Here is a 23,408-nt window from a genome sequence, read left to right as displayed (position 1 = left end):
TCATCAATTTTTCTTCAGGACATTGCTATGTCCTGTCAGGGTCTACCTTTCCGTATTATTAGTTTTACAGCCCTTTCAGCACACTTTACTCTCTCAGTTTTCATGTCTTCTCGACCTGCTTCCGTTCTTCAGTCATTGCAAGCCTGAATATAATCCAGCGTATTACACTGAGATTGTAACCCATTTCAGTGAAAAGCCTTTGCAAATAAATTATAGCCAGTTTCTAAGGACCCATTTAAAATTCCAGCCATTTTTTTTATGGCAAACAGGGTTCTCTGGATGGATGATGCTTGCATCATGGAACCGAGACAGATAATGATATGTAGTTGTCTATGTTGTGAGCATACATCATGCTAAGGGATGTTTCTTGTGTGGGCCCCGAACATATCCTGACAGAGGGGCTTATTTCGCTGGTGACGTGCCTCTCGCCCCGTCTCACCTGCTGGCCAGGGCAGACCGCCTTCACCAGATGTCTTTTAAAGGTGTCACTTAACACGATGTAGATGAATGGATTGATGCAACTGTTCGCATAGCCCAAGCTAATCGCTACATTATATGCGTAGAGGAATATAAGAGAAGGCTCAGCAATTTTCAGGTGGACCAGCTGTAAGATATGATATGGTGCCCAACAAATAAAGAAAGCAGAGCAGATTGTAACAGCTGTCCTGGTTATCTTCTTTGTTCTGACCCTGAAGTTCCTCTGGGGCAAGGGTACCACCACACAGGATATGTGCTTCTGTATCTTCAGGTAAACAATACAGATGACAAGCAGAGGGATAACAAACGCGAGAAAGAACTGGTAGAGTGTGTACCAGTAGATGTCAATCGAAAGGTTGGGCAAAATGATTCCACATCCGGCATTGCCGTCCGACAGCTCAATAAGCTGAGTGTACATGAACACTGGGATGATGGTGATGAGAGAGAGAAGGCACAACACCACAATCACTGCCGCGGCTGCGAACGGAGTTCTCACATATGATGAGCGGATAGGATGGACTGTGGCCAAGTACCGGTCGACAGACATGGCTGTGAGGATATATGTGCTAGCAAACTGACTGTTGGCGTCTAGAGCTGTGATGATGGTGCACATGGCCGCTCCAAAGTGCCAGACACCATGACCTAGGAGCTGGTGAATAAGAAACGGCATTCCAAGCAGGAATAGGAGGTCAGTCACTGAGAGGCTCACAATGAAGATGTCGGCGATGTTATGGCTCCCCTTGGGTTTCTTGTTGATCGTGTAGATGACAATGCAGTTCCCAATGGTACCCATTAGACAAATGATTCCAAAGATGACCGGAAGGACAATGCTGCTCTGGTCTTTCCGCCTGGGCACATCTGGAAGTGAGAAAAAGAGCAGCATTATTTGAAGAATTGTAATAAAAACACACATTCTTTGCATACTACAACTACCTCTGTCACAATTTTACATTAACACAATGTGAATTGTTTTTTAGACACTGGTGTACACCGAGACACTTTGGGATATTTTTTTATTTTTTATTTATTGTTGAATAATACCATGCTTCTCAGTTCAGGCTGATAATTGTCAAAGTAGTTCCTCTTTTCTGTACTTATCAGTTGCAGGTGTAACAAACATGAATATAGTTTTTGATATTAGATCAAACAAAAGATTTACTCTGCCAATTCTCTGTAAACAAAATTATATGTAAGAAACCCCATATAAGTCACCAATACTGGTGTGACATATAAGTAATGACAAAAAGATTTTCATTCTAAGGCGAACTATTTAAACTTTAAAACTTACATCTAAACTCTGGGAAACTTGGCTTTAGCTCAGTTTAAGTATACAATTTATTCTAAAAAAACGGCACACAATTTGCATTAAAATATAGAATCAGGATTTTTACATCATAATTTTAAACTTGCATCAAATTTTCCCATAGGATTTCCACCAAATATCTTTCAAGTATACCCCACGTAAGATATAGGGTTACTAGTACTAGAGAAGATAGCTGTCTCACGTTACTGCAGTACAAGTGTTTTGGGAAAAGCTTCCAGAGTGATGACCACATTAAGCTACAGTGCTGCCCTTGATTGATTAGTGGCAGATTCTTCAAGTCTTTTGCCAGTACACAGTCTGTAAAGCGATCTGAGAAGAGTATATACTTCTCGGTGCAAACTTATTTTCCACTAGAAAATTGTCTTTTTTTCAGTGCAAGTATTGCTTGTGCGGCTTAGTGTTACTTTGTGTCAAGGGGGAGTTGTATGGGTGGCATTTGGACATTCCAGCCCAAGCACCCACGTTTTTTTACACAAAACCCTATCTATGGCAATTGTTAGACTGGGCTTTGCATCAAAATATAATGTCTCCTTGAGGCAAGCGCAATATTGGAGAATTATTTAGTCCAAATGGTTAACACACTGCATGTGTACTCGACCATAGAGCACACATCCAAAACGTGAAAAGTTTTAAAGCCAGCCTTGGCATAGTATTTTGTACTGGGAGGGTGCTTACAGTACAAAACCTATGCTAGACATCATGCACTCTTCTCTACACCATGCTGCAAAGATGTGAGACTGGTGACAAGCAGCGTGTTTGTGCATCCATGACTGGAAAGTGAGCTCCAGCAGGCCATACTTAGGACCTGATTACGATGGCGGAGAGACCGCCGCCGATAGGCTGTCGGTGGTGGTCACCCCGACCATCGGTGACCTCCCACCACATTACGATGGGTGATGTGTTGGCAGTCAGAAACACCGACTGACAGTCGGAAGCATTCCAACCGGCTGGTAGACTTCCCTCCATCCCCAGAATGGTGGCGGTGCCTGTCAGGCACCACCGTGGGGATTACAATATCCCTTTCCTCCGGTTATTCTGTGGCAGCCAGCCCGCTGTGACACGACTGGCGGGAACGGGTTTGGGGGCTCATTGCGGACCCCCTTACCCCATGGGGCTGGTACATGGGCCCTGGTGCCCCCTACATATCCCTGTACCATGTGGCTGGCACTGCATGGTGCCTGACCATTAGTGCAGGGATATGTAAACACCCTTGGCCTAATTTATGAGGCCTTGTGACAGTTTTGCGCTTCCGTTGCGTCACGTTTTGTGACGCAACGGCGACATAAAACACGCCTCCTGTTGCACCCTATTTACAAAGTGATGCATCTAAGCATAATACCTGCGTCAGGTATAATGAATGCAGGGTGGGTTGTTCCCACGTAAGTAAGCCTCATAGAAGTGACACTGTGAAATCTACCAGATTTCACTGCACCACTTCTAGGGTGCAAATGCATCCATATCTTACGCCTGCTTCACAGCAGGCGTAAGACTGACGCAATCCCTTTCACATGGGACTTGCCCATGTGTAATGACCCATTGCTGGATTTGCGTCACTTTTGCGCCATACAGATATGTCAGAAATACTGACGTATCTGTAACTCCTTGCAACATGAGGCGTCATACAGTAAATATGATGCATCAATCATGTCGCAAGGAGGGCGCACTGAGAAGTGATGCATCGCTGCTTTAACGCAGCGATGCGTCACTTCTCATAAATGAGGCCCCCTATTTTTTGTATTGCGGCGGGGGCTGCTAACAACATCACCGCCGCAATACAAAATATAGGCAATGCGACCACCGTGGTGGCGGTCGCATTGTAATTTGGAGAGTGGGTAGGTCGCCTCGTGGGCGGCTGGTCCTCATTCCGAGACGATGGTGGATGGACTTAAGTCGGTCCACCATCGTAATGAGGCCCTTAGTTATAAAAAAAATGGCTCTGTGCTGCTTTCTCCCTCTTACAATGGTTGCTCTGCTGCATTGAGCTACATTTAAGTAAGTTTGCCCTTAGAGACAACTGATTGTCTTGTCCATTTGTTAAAATGTTACTGCTCCTAGGCAAGGTTCTCCCATATGGTGCAATAGTGCTCCAGCGACCTACATGGTGTAGGACACCATAAAGTAATTAGCAAAATGACCAATCAGCTTGAGCAATTCCAGCTAGGGTTCCAATCTGAAGAAGACAGTGTTTATCATTGACTCCAAAAATGTTATCAATAGAAGAGATATAAATTCGTAATGTACCTACTTTGGAAAAAGTTTTCCTTCAACACTGGGGCTGGACTACTGACAGTAAGACCACTCAGGATGAGTAGAAGAGAAGTGATATATGCAAATTTCCTGTGAACATAAGGCATGTGATGAACAGGATAGGGAGGTATTTCATGTAGTGTGCCTTCCTTCTACAAGGATGCAAATGCATGTTTATGGTAACATGTGACTAGTCTGGACCAGTCATAGGTAGAAGGTAGTCCCTGCGTGGATGGGCCTCAGGTTTGCATATCCTGTACCTGCCAACTCACATGGTGCCTCTGTGTAACACATGATATCGGCTGCCCTCACACGGTTTCCCGGTGAAGAGCCAATAACACACAGTGGCAGGTAAACAAGCTGGAAACCACTGTAAATAGTCCAGTTTGTTTTCCAAGGCTTTGACCTGTCGACATCTATTAAGGGGTGTGAAAACACCCCAAGACATCGGCACCAGCCTCAGCAAGCTTTTTTTTTAGGGAGGAGGAGGGATTTGGGGTTGTGGTTCAAAAGCGCCTAGTAGGTACTTCTCAGCACCAGGCCCGGCCCCTTCAAGGCACTGACTCTCCATCCTCACACAGTGAGATTTTCATTCAAGTTGGCAGGTATATACCATATTGAACTTTTGGGCTAGTATTTTAATTGTTCAGCAGATCTGTTCACTATTCCTGTGTTCTTGAGATAACTGTAGATGATAAATTGTTTGGAATCAAAGCTCCATCTGACTCCTACTACCTTGAAGAAATAAGAATCTAGCATTTGAAAAATCTGAAAACTGTAAAGTTAGCACAAGATTTGGAGACTAGAAAAACCAGTTGACTAAAACCAGAGGGGTTTTAGAACATGTCAGAGCCGGAGGGCCATCATAAATCACCTGCTCATTTGCCCCACCAAACTCACAGTTCCCTGCCCAATCTGAGTTGAGTGCAGTACGTTTTATGCTGGTGGAGCCTCAAGTGCTTCAACTGGTAGGAATCTCTCATCTGGTCGACTGTCTGCCATTGGTCTACTAGGTCTTAGTGATGGTCTTAGTGATGGTCTTAGTGATGGTCTTAGTATGCTGGATCAGGCACCTCCTCCACTAGATGGCTTTACCCATGAATTGCATAGGAGGCATAGTCGTCACAGGCAAGGTAATAACTCAATTGCTCCAATGCACAGGGAGAAAACTCCCTGTACATTAATTAGATTGATTGTGTGGGGTTTTCAAGCATTAACTCCTGATTGGGAAGAATATTCTTGAAAAACAAAAGTGTTGGGAAAGCGGGCTAAATATATTGAAAACTCTTTAGCGGTCACAGCAAATGCCCCAGTGGTGGGTACAATGAAAGCTTATAGACAATAGCCTTCGCTGACTGGGCGGGCAAACTGCCACCCTCTAAATTGGGGCCCTGGAATAAAATAAGGAGTCAACAATGTTATGTTGCCTGATCTGCATCTTTGGTTCCTAAAGCTTGCCCCATCTAAAAAGTATTAAGTAGGGGAATATTCCAATAGATACAAGGATGTTTACTCAACACCAGAGACATTCCTGGGTAGTGTACCTGCCATTGTATAAACAGATTGAAAGGATTATCATAAAAGCACACAGTTCCTGTGAAGATTAAAATTACTACTAGTATCAACATGTGCTTGGGCCTTCTGTCTCTTGTCACCCACTGGCATTTCTCTGCACTAAGCAGAAAGGGAAACCACACTAAGCAGAAAGGGGAACCTTAAACAAAAACAAATGTGTTTTTCTGTTTTAATTGTATATAGAGCAAACACCTCTTTTCCATCATTATGAGAGCAACATGCAAAGTGCACGCATGTTCTTCTTGGTAAAAACTGCATACTTAACACACAGGGGCACCTAAAAAATCCATTGACTTCCATTAAGGTTCTCCACCACTTTTAACCCTTTCAAACAGGAAGAACGTCTCACTCTTTCAGTCCTTAATGAGCTGTAAAAGATGTAGCTTCCAGTAGCCAGTAGGGGGCCTGCAGCACAGAAAGGACTCAAACAAAATGAAGTTTCAAGAGCAGGTTCGGCTACTTGGAACACAAATCTACTTACCTGTCTAGACACTGCCCTCAATGCGAGAAGGAGATCTATATTGGAGACATGCTATTAATGTCAGATCAGTGGGAGAGTATAATTAACGAAGCAGTGGTGCCTATGGCAAAAGAAACCAGCACATTAAGCATGGGCGGAAAATCCATTCCGCTCGTGGATTTGCGGATTTTCGGTAAATTCGCAATCCGCGAACGCTCGCGAATTTACCGAAAATCCGCAAATTTGCACGCAGCGGATTTTTTTTTCTTGGTGATACAATTTTGCGGCGTGCGGTGTAAGTTCGCAATTGCGAACATGTAGGTGCGGCGGGCAGCAACAATCTCGCACTCGCGAAATTACAAAAATTGCAATTCTGCACAAGAAATCCACTAGCAAGCAGCATAGACCTTCTGAAAATGATGATTTTTATCAGAATAACTCCTCAGGTTGACATTTGCCTGCACTTTTTTGGATTTGAGGCCTTTTGACTTTCTTTGGATCACTTTTGGATTAGAAATCAACTTTCACAAGTAAGCTTGTTTGGGGCATTACAGTTGCTGTAATGCTGTTCTGCAGAAAACGAGTTTTGCAAAAGTGAAAGCATTAAGCAGGTGCAAAAGTTCAAACTCATCATTAGTAACCATTCCCTTTAGTGCTTCCTGACTGGGGCCCCTCCAGAGTTCAGTTGCTAGTTGCAACAATTGTATGACCCTGCTCTGACCCTCACAGCAGGCTCATAGAATAGCTACAAGTAGGCCACAAAGGTCCTGGAAAAAAAAAATTGCACTGCAACAGAAAGCAAATTACAGATAAGGAAGCAGGTGCCAGACTGGAATTTTAAAACAGTGACACATTAATAAATCAAACCCAAATTAATTCATGACAGTTGAAGCAGGGCAGGTGTGCTTGCTTTTTCCCCCCATAATCTACAGTGATGATGAACCAGAGGGTGGCATTGATCTACCAGAGGGTGGCAGGGGTGAAACAGAGGGTGCTGGGAACCTGTGATGATGAACCAGACGTAAAAACAACATAATCGCGACCGGTTGCGAGCCGACATGTAAGTTCGCAATTGAGAACTGGTACAAAACCCTCGCGAACTGGCAGAAATCCTTGCAAACACAAAAAAAAAATCGCGAGAATTCACGGATTTTGCGGATTGCGAGTTCGCAAATTCGCAAAATTCGCGAACGCAAAATTCGCCCATGCTTACAGCACATCAATAACTGCACAGATAAATTAGGGAAGGTGTATCCGAGTAGCAAAGTCAATCTTGATATGGTGCTTTCATGGTATAGAAATTCTGCCACCTAGGATGTTGTTGCCAGAACCCAGGAGCCCCTGGTTTGCAATAGACAATAAACAAAATACCGAAGCACACAAGGAACTCCACTGTGATAAAATACAATGTAATGTAATAATTTTCTTATTCCACACTCAAAGTTTGTATAGCAGTCAAAACAAGCAGCCAACGTGTTTCATCCAAAGACTTTTTCAAGGTTGCAAAATTATATTTATAATGACATATATGTAAATGGATGACATAGGGCATAGTATAATATGACTGTGGTTGCCATTCCCAAAATGAAAATGTAAGCCACACCAAAGTGTGATCAAGAAATGGATGGTGTCGGCTGCTTGTTTGTACTGAAGACAATGTCACTAACAGAGAATATAACTGCCTGAGCAAAGAACAAAAACACCTACTGTACAACAGTGGTAGAGTATGATTGGCCCCGGTGCTTTACATTTTATTTATTTATTTATTTAATGCGATTTTCTATAGCGCGAACATTACCCGAAGGTGTCAGAGCACTTTACAAAAGAACCAGTTGCGATACATAAGGACTTAGGATTACATGAGTTACATAAAAGATACAAACAGGAAAAAAGTTTGCACATGTACAAGTTGTAAAGTCACACAGGAAAGAGATACAAATAGAAAAAAATGCAAATGTACAAGTTATAAAGTCACTCAAGGAAGAGATACAAATGGATAAACTCTAAGAATCACATAGGAATGGTAGTACAAAGGTCTACTACATATACTAGTGGCTAGAGTTATCTCTATATACATATATATATACAAATAGTAGATTTTCTCAGGACTCCATTTTACCAGCGATTCGGCTTGGAGAAGTAAATATCACATATTTACAGAGTGAAAAGAGAAATAAAAATAAAAATGGATTCCAATGGACCAAAGGAAAGGACAAGAATCCACAAAATGGCGGACCCGGTTTGTGGACATGAATGGAAACCATCTCAAGATGGCAAGATGCACCAACGTCAGGACCCAAAAACAATGAGAGCAGAGTTCCATAAAGTGGGGTCGAAGGGTGGACGCAGTCACAGCACCAAGGGAGGGAAGAAGAATGTTTGAGTGCACAGGCACAAGGGCATCAGGCTGACGACCCGTGAACAAGGAGAGCCGAGAACTGGAGCGAGCCTCAGAATAGGTAGGGACCACAGAGACCGAAATAGAAGAGTGTCCCACGCGTTGCCTGCCCCGCTGGGAACAGTGACGAATTCAGGCCAAAATCCATGAACGAGGAGGGAAGCTGGAGCCACAGTTAAACAGCAAGCGTTGCTGAGGAGCACTCCGCCATCTTGTGCTCATTAGAGCAGAGTTCCATTGAGTGGGGTCAGATGGGGGACGCAGTCACAGAACCGAGGAGCACTCAGCCATCTTGTGCTCATGAGAGCAGAGTTCCATTGAGTGGGGTCGGAGGGGGGACACAGTCAGAGCACTGAGGAGCACTCCTCCAGCTGTGTCCCATTTTGTGACTTGCCCTCCCCCACCTTGCGTTTGTCAACTTCAAGAGATGCTAGTACAGCGATGGTGACAGGGCGCGTTGTAACACTTATTTTAGCCTGACTTTAAGTGCATCAATCAATCAATCAATCACAGCATTTATATAGCGCACTACACACCCAGAGGGTCTCAAGGCGCTGGGGAGGGGGGGTCCGCTACTGCTCGAAAAGCCAGGTCTTGAGTTGCTTCCTGAAGGCGAGGTGGTCCTGGGTCCGGCGGAGGTGGGTCGGGAGGGAGTTCCATATCTTGGCGGCGAGGTAGGAGAAGGACCGTCCTCCTGTGGTGGCTCTTCGGATGCGGGGGACGGCGGCGAGGGCGTGGCCGGTCGATCGAAGCTGGCGTTTGGGAGAGTAGAAGTTGAGGCGGCTGTTGAGGTATCCCGGGCCTTGGTTGTGTAGGGCTTTGTGTGCGTGGGTGAGGAGTCGGAAGGTGATTCTCTTGTTGACCGGGAGCCAGTGCAGGTCTCTCAGGTGTCCGGAGATGTGGCTGCGCCGGGGGATGTCCAGGATGAGACGTGCTGAGGCGTTCTGGATCCGCTGAAGTCTCTTCTGAAGCTTGGCGGTGGTTCCGGCGTAGAGGGAATTGCCGTAGTCCAGACGGCTGGTGACGAGGGCCTGGGTGACCGTCTTCCTGGTCTCGGTGGGGATCCACCGGAAGATCTTACGTAGCATGCGCAGGATGTTGAAGCACGACGAGGAGACGGCGTTGACTTGTCTGGTCATGGAGAGGGAGGAGTCCAGGATGAAGCCCAGGTTGCTTGCGTGGTCTGTAGGTTGGGGTGCGCTGCCCAGGGCGGGGGGCCACCAGGAGTCGTCCCAGGCGGAGGGTGTGGATCCCAGGATGAGGACTTCCGTCTTGTCCGAGTTCAGTTTCAGGCGGCTGTTCTTCATCCATTCGGCTACCTCTTTCATCCCTTCGTGTAGGTTGTCTCTGGCGGTGGCGGGTCGTTGGTGAGGGAGAGGATCAGCTGGGTGTCGTCGGCGTAGGAGATGATGTTGAGGTTGTGCTGGCGTGCGATGTCTGCGAGGGGGCCCATGTAGACGTTGAAGAGGGTTGGACTGAGCGAGGAGCCTTGAGGGACGCGCAGATGACTTCGGTGGCTTCCGATCTGAACGGAGGGAGGCGGACTCTCTGTGTTCTCCCCGCGAGGAAGGAGATGATCCACTCCAGTGCCTTCTCCTGGACTCCGACGTTGCTGAGGCGCTGTACTAGGGTACAGTGGCAGACAGTGTTGAAGGCCGCGAAGAGGTCTAGGAGGATGAGGGCCGCTGTTTCTCCGTCACAGTGCATGTGCATCTGTGACGCAAGGAGCGGCTGTTTAGAGATGATAGAAGACAACACCCATGTTAGGGCGGAGAGGTTTTGGCCTGTTGCACCTGAGCCTCGTGCCCTGAGGCGTGAGTGCCTTCAACACCTGATTCCTACCCTCCTCTCAGCTGCGCGCGCTCTCTCCAGTCATAAAGCCCCCGTGCTCCATGCACTTCGCTGGCAGAACTCAATGGCTGCCTTCTGCTTATTAACATTAGCTGCTCTTCGTGTTTTTCTGTGTAATCTCTTCACTGACTACTCTGGGGGTCTGATAGGTTGGCGGGGTTTTGCAAACACGTGAAAGCCGTGGCTCCGCTAAGGATTTATTAGTGGTTCATTGCCTGTTGCATTCAAGGTTGACGCTCCTACTGACTGGCACCTGGGTACATGCAAGCTCTTTTCTTGCTCTCTCATCTCAAAGATACTCATTAAACAAGTCAAGACAGCTCCGTCTCCTCGATGCATGAACTGCTGCCACCTTGTGACCTTGCGGGAGCCCTGCACTTCAAACGCATAGTTAATTATCCCAGACCAGGCTTGCAGACAAACAGGCACACTGGAACGGTCACACTCTCAGTTATAGTGTAAGGTAGCAGCACTTAATACACTCCCCATTGTCTGTCAGAGCGCCTAAATCTCTTCAGCCAAAGTTCGGCTCATGTGTGCAAGGCACAATTGGTACTAGGTTTTTTGCAGTTATATATAGTGCAAAACTAGCAGGAGGGCATAAAACTGGTTTACATGAGAAGCACAAGTTCTACATGAAGGCAAACTTTTTTTGTTTTTATGGCAGAGGGAGGTGAAATCCCAGCATCCTTTCAACATTGTGTGATTCTGAGCAAATTCTTGGACCAAGTCTTACTATAAGAAACAAAAAAAAAAATACCAATTCGCCCTGCACCTATGAGTTGAACTAGGCCAAGGGCACTTTACGTTTGAAGAAGAAAATGCTGATATTGTACATCCCTGCCCCAAAGACACGCACTTTTCAGACCCACCCCCAAAGCACTTCTCTTTTTCTATTTAAAGCACTGATTGGCCCAGGATCAAATACTTTACCAAAATAGTAGACTCAAAACTGCAGCACACTGTCACTTTCTGCAAAACTGTGCAAAAGGACTCCAGCCGAGTGACAATGGCCCTTTGCCAACTACTCCTCCAAAATCAGGGGATCAGTAAGGGCGCATTTCAAACACATTGTGGTCATTAATGACTTGGATAGTTCTTGACTCCCACTATTGTGTTGTAATTGCATTTATATAGAGTTTACTACCCCTGAAGAGGCATCAATTCGCTTTTTTGGCAAGTAGCAGGCTACTTTGGAACCTATAAAGGATTAGTGGTGAAATAGTATAGAGAAATATGAAAGTAATGTGAATGGTGGATACGTTAGTCTGTTATTTGAATAGTGAAGGATAGAAGAGGGAAAAGATTTGCATTTTTATAGTGCTCGCTACTCCTGATGAGGTGTTGAAGCGCTTTTTCAATGAGTAGTACGCTACCCCGGAACTCAAAAAGGATTTGTAGTGAATTAGTATACTTAAATATGAAAGGATTGAAAAGGAATAGTGAAGGGATAAAAGAGGGCAGGGTCTTAATTTCTTTCCTATTTTCTTTTGTTTATAGCCATAGGAGGGGGTTTGGGATGAATAAAGGAGAGGTGGAGGGGACTTAGTATAGGAAAATATAAAATTAATTTGAGTGGTGGGCATGTTAGCCTGTTTTGGGATAAAAAAGGAATAGAGGAGGCTATTCTAGCATTAACTGTGTGCTGTGACTGCACAGATTGTTGGGAATTATATAAATGACATTAATATGAACCAGTGTTTGAGAATATACTGACAGGCTTGGGGGCAATCTTGAGGATGGTGCTGGGGTCCCCAACTTCTGTTTAGTCACCAAAGCCAGATCCTGTAGAGGTGAGGAATTGGACGGCATCAGAGTCAGAGCCGCCAGTCACAAAGATCATAGGAGCAGGTCTACCTTTGAAGAGTGACCCAGAAGGTACCAGATCCATTTTAACACCATCGCTGCTGATGGTATCCTTCTCCTGTGCTGGGACCTAATGTAAATGGGTGCGGTCATGACGAGCTGAGCTCGTCATGAACACACAAGAGGTATACCTCTTGACGAGCTGAGCTCGTCATGAGCATTGAAGGGGTTAGAGAAGTCAATCATGGCCTGCCAGAAGATCTCAATTCGTGAGGGGTAAAAAACTGGAGTCACAAATTCCAATTAAATGTTTCTGCAGCTTCAGAATTGGATTAGAGGACAAGGGAAAGCTCAATATCGGGGAGATTTGCATTGACTCCCAACGGTCCCTGAAAGAGGACAGTTTTTCAAGGAAGTTGGGGATTTCTACCTCCTATGGTGCTCTATGTGTTTTTCGTGAGAAGACCGTCTCTTATTTAGATATTTACCTTTAGGGGAGGGAGTACACTTTAGCATGTAAATGCAGTCCTTGCCCAAAAATAACTTCGTCTCAGGCTACCTGATGCCTTTCAGGTATATCAGGAAACACAAGCTGCATGCCAAGGCGGCTTGATAGGATCCGAGACATTACATGCAGATGTTGTGTTGATCGCACTTAAGACAGGGCTTGAACGTTGAAACCTTACCAGAGACATATGACTTAGTCACACTTGAAGCTGAGAAATTTTCATAGGTGAAGCATGGAGAGAAAGAGAGAGAGTGAGCATAGGACAGCTGTGAGGCATAGGAAAACAAGCATGCAGACCATTATATGCAGGTGTAGCCGTCTCATGTGGGTGGAGTTGTGACTGAAGACTCATGGTGCCACCTGGTGGTTCTGGAAAATCTACTGCTTGGAAAACGTCTACCAGACCAGTCTGGTACCTCTAAGGATAGTTGAGACATTGTCTGGTCTATGTATCCACCAAAATGCTACCACAGAGGCGTGTGGGTGCCAACACATGATGGGCTGACAGTTGAGGAGGCAGCTTGCATGAGGTGATGGTCCAGGCAATAATGACACTATAATGGTCCATATATACTTTCCTTTCTCCGACAATTCCCTCACAGCCGTCAGGACTTTAATAGCAAACTTTTTCAAGCTCTGTTTAGAAGGAAAGCCTACGGGAACACATCACCAGTTTTCTCAATTAAGCACGCTGTTAAGAAACTGGAGAAAAGAGAAGGGGGACTGCGTTCATGTGCCTTCTGGGAAAAGTACTGCGTCACAACTGACATATTAAGCTAGCCAAGTCCTATTTATAGTGCAGTTTCATAATATATTTATGTTAAGAAGCTGAAAGGAAGGAAAACAAAATTTTGGCTGCCCAGTGGTAAACACAGGTTTCTTTAGATAAAACCTTACTAGAAAGATTTTGTATCTAACAAACCAATTGCTGTTTAGAGAAGTGTACAGTACTTTTCACTTCATCATCGTTTGGACGCAACAGAATTATCAATTACTGTTTAATCACTTATAACAAAAGTCCTGTGTCAAGAACTTAAATTATGTGTGCTCAGATGGATTATACAGATGGGGAAAAGTTTTAAACAAGACCGTTTTTCTTTATGTATCTTTGAAGTAAGGACTTTTACCTAGAATGATGTCATTTATTGGATTGAACCTAAAGGGGCAGCAGTGCAGTGAACAAGACTGATCAATCCCAAGTAAGTTTACTAAAAGTCTATAGTACCAACAGCTGGTGGGCGACTTAACCTCTGCCCTCCAAGGCTACAAAGTATGTTGCAGATCACTTTAAAATCCTATTTTCAAAAATGTATGTTTTATTTTAAAGTCGCCGCACGATGGCCATTTTCCAGGTGTGAATCTAGGTACCAGAACTAGAGGAAAGGCGCTTGCTAGATGAAACAGTCCTCATGGTGCAGACAAAACTTTAGATTTAGAATTCTAGAAGCATAAATGGATTACCTTCTTCTTTTAGATATGCTGCATTGCAGCAATTCTCCTGATATGGTGACCTTAGCTCAGAAGAGCTACAGTATTTACATGGCCCTGCTGCTCCTGAAGAGACAGAAGGATAGGACTGACCCTTACTGTGTGTTCTGGGGTTGGCCTGCAGTTTGCTGTTTTAACCAAGGAAAGGCAAAAGAGACTTTACTATGTGCGGTGTCCCCCTGCTTGAAAGGACTTTGCTGTGTGCTGTGTCCTGAAGTAACTTATCCCCAAGAGCCCGAAGTGAGCTAGCTCCCTGTTTCGGAAACACAGGAACACAAAAGTTTCCATGAGAATCTCAGCGGCGCTGTGTGTGTGTGCTTGTGGCAACCTGAGATCCTCGTAAGGCATGCCCTGTGATTGTGGCCACCTGAAGTCCAAGCAAGGATCAGCGACGCAGCATGGGTGTGCTTTGTGCAGCCTTAACCCCTTTGTGAGGATTGTCCAGTGATCGTGTACACCAGAATCAAAGTGAGTCTCATCGACGCTGTGTGCATGTGCATTGTGAACCATGAGACCTTCGTGAGGATTTGCCTTGTTTATGGTGTGCACCGGAATCCAATTGATTCTCATCGACGCTGTATGCTGGTGCATTGTGGACCATGAGATCTTCATGAGGATTTGCCTTGTTATCATGTGCACCTGCATTAAAGTGAGTCCTAGTGACGCTCTGCGTGTGATCTTCGTGCAGCCTGAGGTGTGTGTGTGGAGTATCCAATGATCGTGCACCCGAAACTTAAGGAAGACTCAGTGAAGCTGTGTGTGTGTGCTTTGTGGCAGCCTGAGATCTTCATGACTGTAATGTCCCGGACCCGCAGTTCCAGAGGAGCTGAGTTGCCGGCCTAAACCGCCGTTGCCATTTCACAAAGCTGCATTGGAAGCCCAGGCGCTGGTCGAGGAGAGGAGAGTGAATTTGCACCCCCCAGGTAACGTGTGTCGACTCCTGGGGTGGGGCGTGGGCTCAGAGGGAGACACTCTCGGCCTCTCTCCTATGTCGGCAGTGCGAGCCTCTGCTTCGGCTCATATCGCGCCCCGTATTGCCAAGGGAGTGGCAGTACAGGGGGCCGGAGTGAGGAGCTGCACTTTTTGATAACATCGTACCGTGTTGGGAGCAACTGCTGAGAGGCTGACTGCAATTCAGAAGGAGAGGTGGAAAGACCACCTAAGGCCCGGTGATCGGTGCCTGAGTGTATTATGCATTATTCCATTTCTACAGAACGGAGTACCTGACTCATATTACACATTGCATCATTTCTGCACAATGGAGTAACTGATTAAAGTATTACGCATTGCATTATTCCTGCATAACAAACTACCTGATTAGTGTATGATGCATGGCATTTATCTGCATAACGAACTACCTGATTGTCGTATGACTCATTGCCTTGTTTCTGCATATCAAACTACCTGATTAGCGTATTGCGCATTACATTGTTCCTGCATAACAAATTACCTGATTAGTGTATTACGCATTGCCTTATTTCTGCATAACAACATACTTGGTGGGTGTATTACGCATTGCAATATTTTACCTTGCAAAAGTGCATGATTCTAGCATTATGAACTGTATGACATGATATTAGGAGTACAGGAGAGCTCATTAATACCGCCAGAACTTACAAGGGCGGGCGGGCCTAACAACCATTCAGGAGAAATTGTACACAACCTCAGATGTTGGATTTATATTGTGTGGTCTTATCGTATATCTTTTTAAATAAAGTTTATACTTGTTTTCATAAAATTCGTGTGGAGTCTATTTGTGATGTCATCATTGGGTTGTTGCGAGCGGGGTTGCAAATACTTTACACATTTGCCTTGAAGATAAGTCTGGCTGCTCGTGCCAAGCTACCGAGGGGGTGAGCGGGCTATCTAAGAAGGGGACCTTCTTTTGCCCGACTTTGGAAAGCGGGTCACTACTTGGCCTAAGGTACCTACCTCAGCCAGCCAGGGATCCCGGGTCTAACATATAGGCAACAAAATATTTGTGAGGCCTTATTCTGCTGCCAAACTAAGCCTGGGTCTGTCAAAAGCAGAAAAACTCTGATATTGTAATAATAGTTTACCACTGCAAAAGTGTTACACAATGAAAACACAACTTAGTGTACTACTTGTTCCAGTATTACAATGACAAAATTGTCCCTTGTTGTCTGCCTGATGGCTCTCTTATGTCCCATTCAAGTCTGTCCTTTTCTGTACCCAGGCCAAAGTAATTGCTATAATTAGCATAAACATTTATGCAACTTTGGTCATGCTTTTCAAAGACATTTTGGAGGAATCTGTAACAAATGTTGCATATTATAATGCACATTCTCTTGCAGAACTGACAAACAACATTGATACCTTAGTGGATGTGAACCTTTATATGCTGCAACTTTCAGAAGCGAATTGAAAGCATAATTGTTGCAATTAGGATGCACTATTTCTATTTCTGTTGGTGTGACCTCTTTGTCAGACAGGGCCCAGCAGCTACAATATTCTATGTGTTCTGAAGCTTGAAGAAATACTTGCATCCTTTACATGCTAGTTTCAAGGCAACTTCATTTTTTTGCTATTTTATTAGGACTGTTGGATGTAGCTCCATCCTCTCTTATGAGAACTGCTTAATGTGGAGTGCTGACAGCAAGTATATAATTTTGAATTAAAAAAGTGCAGATTCCTGACGCAGTAATTACCAGGCGGTAATTTTGCCATCTGATTGGCACTCACTTATTCAATCTCTGGAGGATGGAGGATACATTTGGAATCAACCTTGAGTCTTACTAGTCACAAATGCCGAAATCAGGTACGTTAACACACTAAGCTCAATTTTCTGTGCGACCTCAAATATGCATACATAAGATCATTTCAATAAGCAGACTGAAAACGTACCTTTAGTCAGCAATCAGACTGAAGTGTCTTTCTGAAGGTAGAATTAAAAATATTTAATAAGCTCACTGTCATTTCACAAAAGGAATTATCAGAGAATTGGCAAAAAGGGCCAATGTATTTTAATAACATGGATAAACTGGTTCCAATGTGCTTTATATTGATATCTGAGGAAGTTGCTTTTTAGTGGTCAAGTCACTCATTGCCCCATTTTAGAGATCCCTGTTAGTAACCTGTAAACATTTTCAAATCCAGTAAAATATATCTGTAGTATGCTTTCAGGTTTGATCAATGTGTTTTAAATGCACAATGTATCACTTTATTTTCATGTATTAGCTCTATTGATAGCTCTGCCTTTTTATATGAAGTGTTACCTCCCCCCTCCATCTGTTGACGTGTTATCCCACGCCTTGACCCACCCCAAAGTTTGGGCCTAGTTGTGCCTCTTCATAGTTTGTAGTTGAAATAGCAAATCTGGCTACCCCAAGAGACCAACATTTTCCACAATGTTTCTCAGTTTAGAGTAAGAATAGTCACCTGACCCTCAAAACATATGCATTTTCCCGAGGTTAAGTTTGATTTGAGTTTGAACAGTAAATTTGCTCCAGTAAATATATGTATTTTCTCAAATGTTTGTTTTATGTTTGTTAGAATGGTTAAATCTAAAACCTTAACAGATGTTAGTTTTTTTTTAAATTAAAATGCTTTACATTTTCAAATACTTAGTAGAAATCGTTGTATATTTTCAACATTTGTAAAACACATTTATTTGTGAAGATATGCATTTATATTTTAGAAATATAGATTCTTACAAAATAGACCTTTTACTATCCGAGTCTCTACATATGGTGCATTTTCTCACCAACAACCCTAATCTCTGCATTCCTTGTGATACTGTCTAATATCATTGCTTGTTTTGTTTTATCTAAAATTATATTTTGTGTAGCAGTCGTTTTTTATTTAGCTTTATACATTGATGTGTTATATGGCACTCTTTTTTTATTCAAGCACACGGATGCCCTAGTGGCCGTCTTGTTTTTTTAATCTCCATCAAAAGCTATACTTTGACTTGTAATTTTACTTTTCACCTTAATATATTAGGGTCTTTGAGTTCCAACATGCTTAGTAATATTGACAGTAAACCTAGGCTGAAAGCCAGAATCCTAACATGACAGGCACTTGGAGGAGTGTAGCAAGGCTCCTCCAAGGATTTTTGAGTAAGGACCAAGGGCCATATGTATCATCATCACCATTTGCGATTTCTAATTAGCGATTTTTAAGGAATCGCTATTTAGAAATCGCAAAATGATATGTATGTAGAAAATCGCAATTTTTTAGCGATTTCCAATTATTCCTTATTTGCGAATTCGCAATTTGCGAATTCGCAAATAAGGAATGATTTCCCATTCATTTCTATGGGCCAGGAGGCCCATAGAAATGACTGTGAAATAATTCTCAATTTGCGATTTCGCAATTTGCTAATCGCAATTTGAGAATTATTTCAAGGGTGCAGGGGTGCCTCAAGGACACCCTGCTGCACCCCTGAAAATTACATGTGTGTGCATATGGCGCACATACATGCCCAATGGCCATGTATGTGCGTCATATGCCACCCTCACAAATGCACAATTGTGCATATTTACAAGAAATCGCAAATTACCACCAACTACAAGTTGGTGGTAATTTGCGATTTCTAAACCTGAATTCGCAATTTTGAAAAGCTGCATACATAGCATTTAAGGAATCGCAAAATTGCGATTCCTTACATGCTTAAGCAAAATAAGGAATCGCAATTTTTTGCGATTCCTTATTTTGCTAATTTTTCATACATTTAAAAATCGGAAAAAAAGGCCGTTTGCGATTCGCTAAGCCCGAAATACTGCGAATTTCGGCCTTAACTAATCGCAAAAGGCTTGATACATATGGCCCCAAGTCAGAGTGAAGCCGGGACAGCACTTCATGAGGACAGATTAAATTGACTCTTCATAAAAACCACTCAAATCTCTTCCGATTGTCACAGTGACTTGACTCTAGGTGAAATGTGGGGACATCATGGGTGGCCAGATGCAACAGACTGAATGCTGCTACATGCCACCTCATCTCCTCATTTTAAGACTGTTGGGCTGAATGTGCTTAAAAGGACCCCTGGGCAGCAACAACTAGCTGCTCTAGTACCCCTTCACTGCCCTCCGACAATACCTAATTTTACAAAGAAGTCTCTGAGATGGTCATTGTATCTGTGCTTCGAGATTGTGCTCCCCATGCTGGATGTTAGTTAAAAATATGGCACGAGCATCCGATGCTCTTTTAAAATACATTATTGTAAAAACTAACATTACATATTTTTGCAAAATGTTAGCGTCTGGCAAGGCTGTGTGTGGGCTTGTAGTTTATCTAATCCAAAAGCTTTGCTGGAAATACTCTGGATCATCATATAGTTACTTTAGTAATTGGAGAGTAATTTGAAAATTGGCATCCTTCTACCAATGCCCACTTATATTTCAAAATGACAGTCAAAATAGTGAGGCCCTCATTAAGAGCGGGCTTACAAAAGGACAGTATTTCCCCATCACCCGAGTTAACATATACCGAGGATACTGGTCCCACTGGGGAGTAGCAGGGTTTGCAAAAAAGCCAAAAAAGCGGAGATAAACCACCTTGATAATATGCCCCTAGATTAGTAATATTCCAGCACATCTCATAGTCCTGATGTGAGTGATCAGTATTCAGAGACTATTCTTAATGGGGGCTTTGGATGCGGAAACATAATTCTGTCTCAGCCCAGTCAAAAAAATCTAAGAAAACCTTAGTGTCAGGTGGCCCCAGGTGATGGTCTGTGACACATTCCGTGATTTCGAAAAGAGGTTTTACCAATGGGTTCCATCCGTGCTGTGTGCATGTGACTAGTGGAAAATACATCACTGTCACCATTACCCTCCCCCTCTGCCTCTACCATTACTCCTGCTGTCAGTGCATTGTGCCCAGACAGAAGGCCTGTTTTTCCATTCACAGAAGAGAAGCATTCAAATATTCTTAAACTAAATCTGCTTCTGGGACTGAGCATGAATATGGCGCCAGGCCAGGGATTAATTAGCGTTACTTAAAATATTCAAGCTTGAACCACAGTCATTATTGTTTTAAACTGGAGTGTTAAATAAGCTAAGCAACAAAGGTATCCATGCAGTTCCCCCAGACTTCTTACAAGAAATAACAACCCTTATTCACTGCTAGCCAGAGCCTTGCTGAGTCAGTGAATGATTCTTGCATGGCGGTAGCAAAGGGCACCATGATTTCCTGTTATTCGACATTATAAGGACATGAGGCGTGGTGCCATTTCTTTCTTCTCTACACAGAGAAAACATCCAAGGACAAGACACCTGGTCATTTGGCAGAAGAGTTCTATGTCCTTACACAGAGCTCTGTAGAAGTAATTATTCTAACACAGAATGCTGTTTCTTCCACATTAAAAGCTGTTCTATAGGAAGGCTTCCCGTTTAAGTATCCGGTTTTCCAGTAGAGAGGCTCTTGAAAGATCAGCAGAAATAACTTGAAAGATGTTCTGCGCGCGAGTGTGGTATGAATTTATTCTACTGGAGAAAATAATCAAATTAGACCCGATAATTAATGTGACCTGAGCTCATAAGGTATAAATAATGTGCCACGAATGGTACCAAATGCAGTTATAGATCTGTTATTGTTATCCTCCCATCTCCTATAAATCTGATGCCCGGTGTGGGATGAGTGGTTTTCATTGGTCAAATACATTACTAAGGATGTTATTAGCAATTCATGAAATGCTCATTGGGTAAATGCTCAAGCGTATATCTTTACTGATGGTACAAATCCAGGTGCACAGTAAATAGCAAACACTAGAGAACTGGACACCATTACAAAATGCAAGCCTGTGTCAAAAATACTTTAGTTTGGGGAGTTCCGCTTCAAGGGCTATTCAGACGACAGACTCAAATTAATTTACAACTTTCTACAGTGTGCCAGTTCTACCACCCTATTTTGAAAGCTGTGTTTGGACAAAATATCGAGTTTTAAATATTTTGACGCAAAAATATTGTGTCAAAAATATTGTTGGTGTAGAAATCTGTCACAGAATATCGTATCAAGAATATTTTTGGGGGGTACAAAATACTGCTTTCAGAAGTATTTTTTTTAATTTAATACAGCTTACTTAAATATAGCTGTAAAATATAGTTTTGGTGTAACTTCATATATATTAGTTATAATATAGGTTTAGGTGTTGTATTTTTGGTAACATTTTTATTATTTTCCATAGTATGGTTCGACATTTAAAATGTTTAATTTATTTATTTTAATTGAGTTAGTAATTTATGAAGTAGTAGTAGGTTGTTGAGTCTGTTAAGGAATAGAATGGAATTATAAATACATTAATGTTATTGCATTGTTGTATTGTAAATTAAATGTCAACATTGATTTATAATTAATTACATTGTTTAATAGTTATTTATGTTTTTAATTTTAATTAGTTAGTTTTAATGAACATTACAATTTTTATTTTTGATTAGTAATTTTTATTTAGTAGTGGGTTGTTGGCTTTTGTTGGGGGATAGGAAGGGATGTTTATTAAATTACTAATAGTTATATTTTGATGCTAATTACATTTTAATTGTTTATTAATTATGTAATTGATTACTAACTATCGAATGGTTTTATTTTTAAATTGTTAAAGTATTTTTGTTAATATATTTAAATACTTTTATTTCCGTTTTGTAGCATGTATTTGTGTGTAGTTGGATTTAAAGGGAAAAAGGGTGGGAAGTAAAAATATTTTAATGCTAATTAATTGTAATTGTGAAATAAATATGTAATTGGTATTTAAACAGAATATAGGTGCAGCACAAACAATGACAGCCGAAAGGAATTCATGAAGAGATTACAGAGTATATTCAATTCTTCTCTGTTCTTTCTTATTCTACTAAAAACCGTTGCCAAATTTACAGCAGAAACAGCCAAAACGTTTCGTCCATAGCAATGAGATGGAGTGGAGTGGTGTGGCTCACTGGTTAGAGGCGGCAGACCCGGAAGCAGAGGACGGCCCGGGACCAGGGTTCGATTCCCGATGCGGCAGGTTCGTGGACCAGGGTCAGCGGACTCGATAATTCTCGCCTCGGTGCCTACTCTAACCAGGGATCACACTCGGCAACTCTGGGCATTAGCTTGCCTCATCTCCACAACGGCCCCCCACATACGCCGAGGATGCCTGGTTTCACCTTGGAGATACCCAGTAGGGACCATCTCACAGGGAAAGCCAGGACGGGTTCCCCAGCGGTCTACAGCGCGGAGATACCCCATGCGGGGTGATTCAGGCGCTTTACAAGACATCATTACATTACATTACATGCGTCTAATAGAACTGTAATATCACACTACTAATAATAAATCCCAAGGACAAAAAACCTAATTAAAAGTTGGCCTAAACTGTGCCATCTGGGAAGTGTGAAAATTACAAGTTAAGCTATCTTGTGGGTCAAGCTTAACCTAAAGCACATAGTTCAAAGTGGTTTATTTCAGGCGTTGCCCATATACAGCAGTTAAAAATTATGAAAACGTCAATTTGTTATAAGATTCACTCTTCTAAGCCTTCCATATTATTTAAGACTTCATTCCTGCCTTTATCCTAAATAAACATTCTGCATAGGCATAGAGATACTGACAAACCCCTTAAACAGTAACTTGTCCCAAATCCGAGTGCAATATCCTATTGGCCTCTCAAAAGAGTCTCAACCCAAGGCAATTGTACAAGGGTTTGAGCCAAGTCTGCTGTAGCTTTCGCTACTCATGGCACACAAATAGAACATTTTCAATGTCCTCTCTTACACATTACAAAAATGACATGCTACCATATGTTTATATGTATATATATATATATATATATGTATATATATATATATATTCTCGCTCCAAGGTTGTCCACCATTGAGTAGCACGCGAGCAGCAGCTTTATTTATGTGTAGGTGAGGACGGGGATCCGCTTGTAGACGCCGCTCCGTAATGGATCTGCCCGACGCGTTTCGAAGCTCCATCTGCTTCTCTTCAGGGGCTTTAACGGAAGCGGTGTGCGCACCCGCTACACTTCTCCAAATACGTATAACTCACCCGCCGATGGGAGGCTCCAATGAGACTTCTGGGAAGTGTAGTGCGGAAAGCACACAATCAAGTCCTGGATGGACTCCACAAGTGGGCCCGTCCTCGATCCCATGTACGGCAGCTACTTCACTGCCGTGACCCCCACGTTAACGGGGTGGTGCATACTCTGCGGCTGGACTGCCGCATATAGATTCTCGCTCCAAGGTTGTCCACCATTGAGTAGCACGCGAGCAGCAGCTTTATTTATGTGTAGGTGAGGACGGGGATCCGCTTGTAGACGCCGCTCCGTAAT

At 43.1% G+C, this 23,408-nt stretch overlaps 1 protein-coding gene across 1 annotated transcript in view; it reads right to left on the bottom strand.

Moving 5' to 3' along the window:
* Positions 1–127: 127 nt before the first annotated feature.
* LOC147684845 (melanin-concentrating hormone receptor 1-like) overlaps positions 128–23,408 on the bottom strand; it is a 248,801-nt gene continuing 225,520 nt past the window's right edge. The window contains exon 2 of the mRNA XM_086942396.1: positions 128–1,335. Coding sequence (XP_086798522.1) covers positions 296–1,335 — 1,040 coding nt within the window. The 3' untranslated portion in view covers positions 128–295. The remainder of the gene's footprint in view (positions 1,336–23,408) is intronic.

Source organism: Lissotriton vulgaris, chromosome 10, assembly GCF_964263255.1.
Source record: "Lissotriton vulgaris chromosome 10, aLisVul1.2, whole genome shotgun sequence".
Lineage (NCBI taxonomy): Eukaryota > Metazoa > Chordata > Amphibia > Caudata > Salamandridae > Lissotriton > Lissotriton vulgaris.
This window is presented reverse-complemented; position numbering and strand designations above follow the sequence as displayed.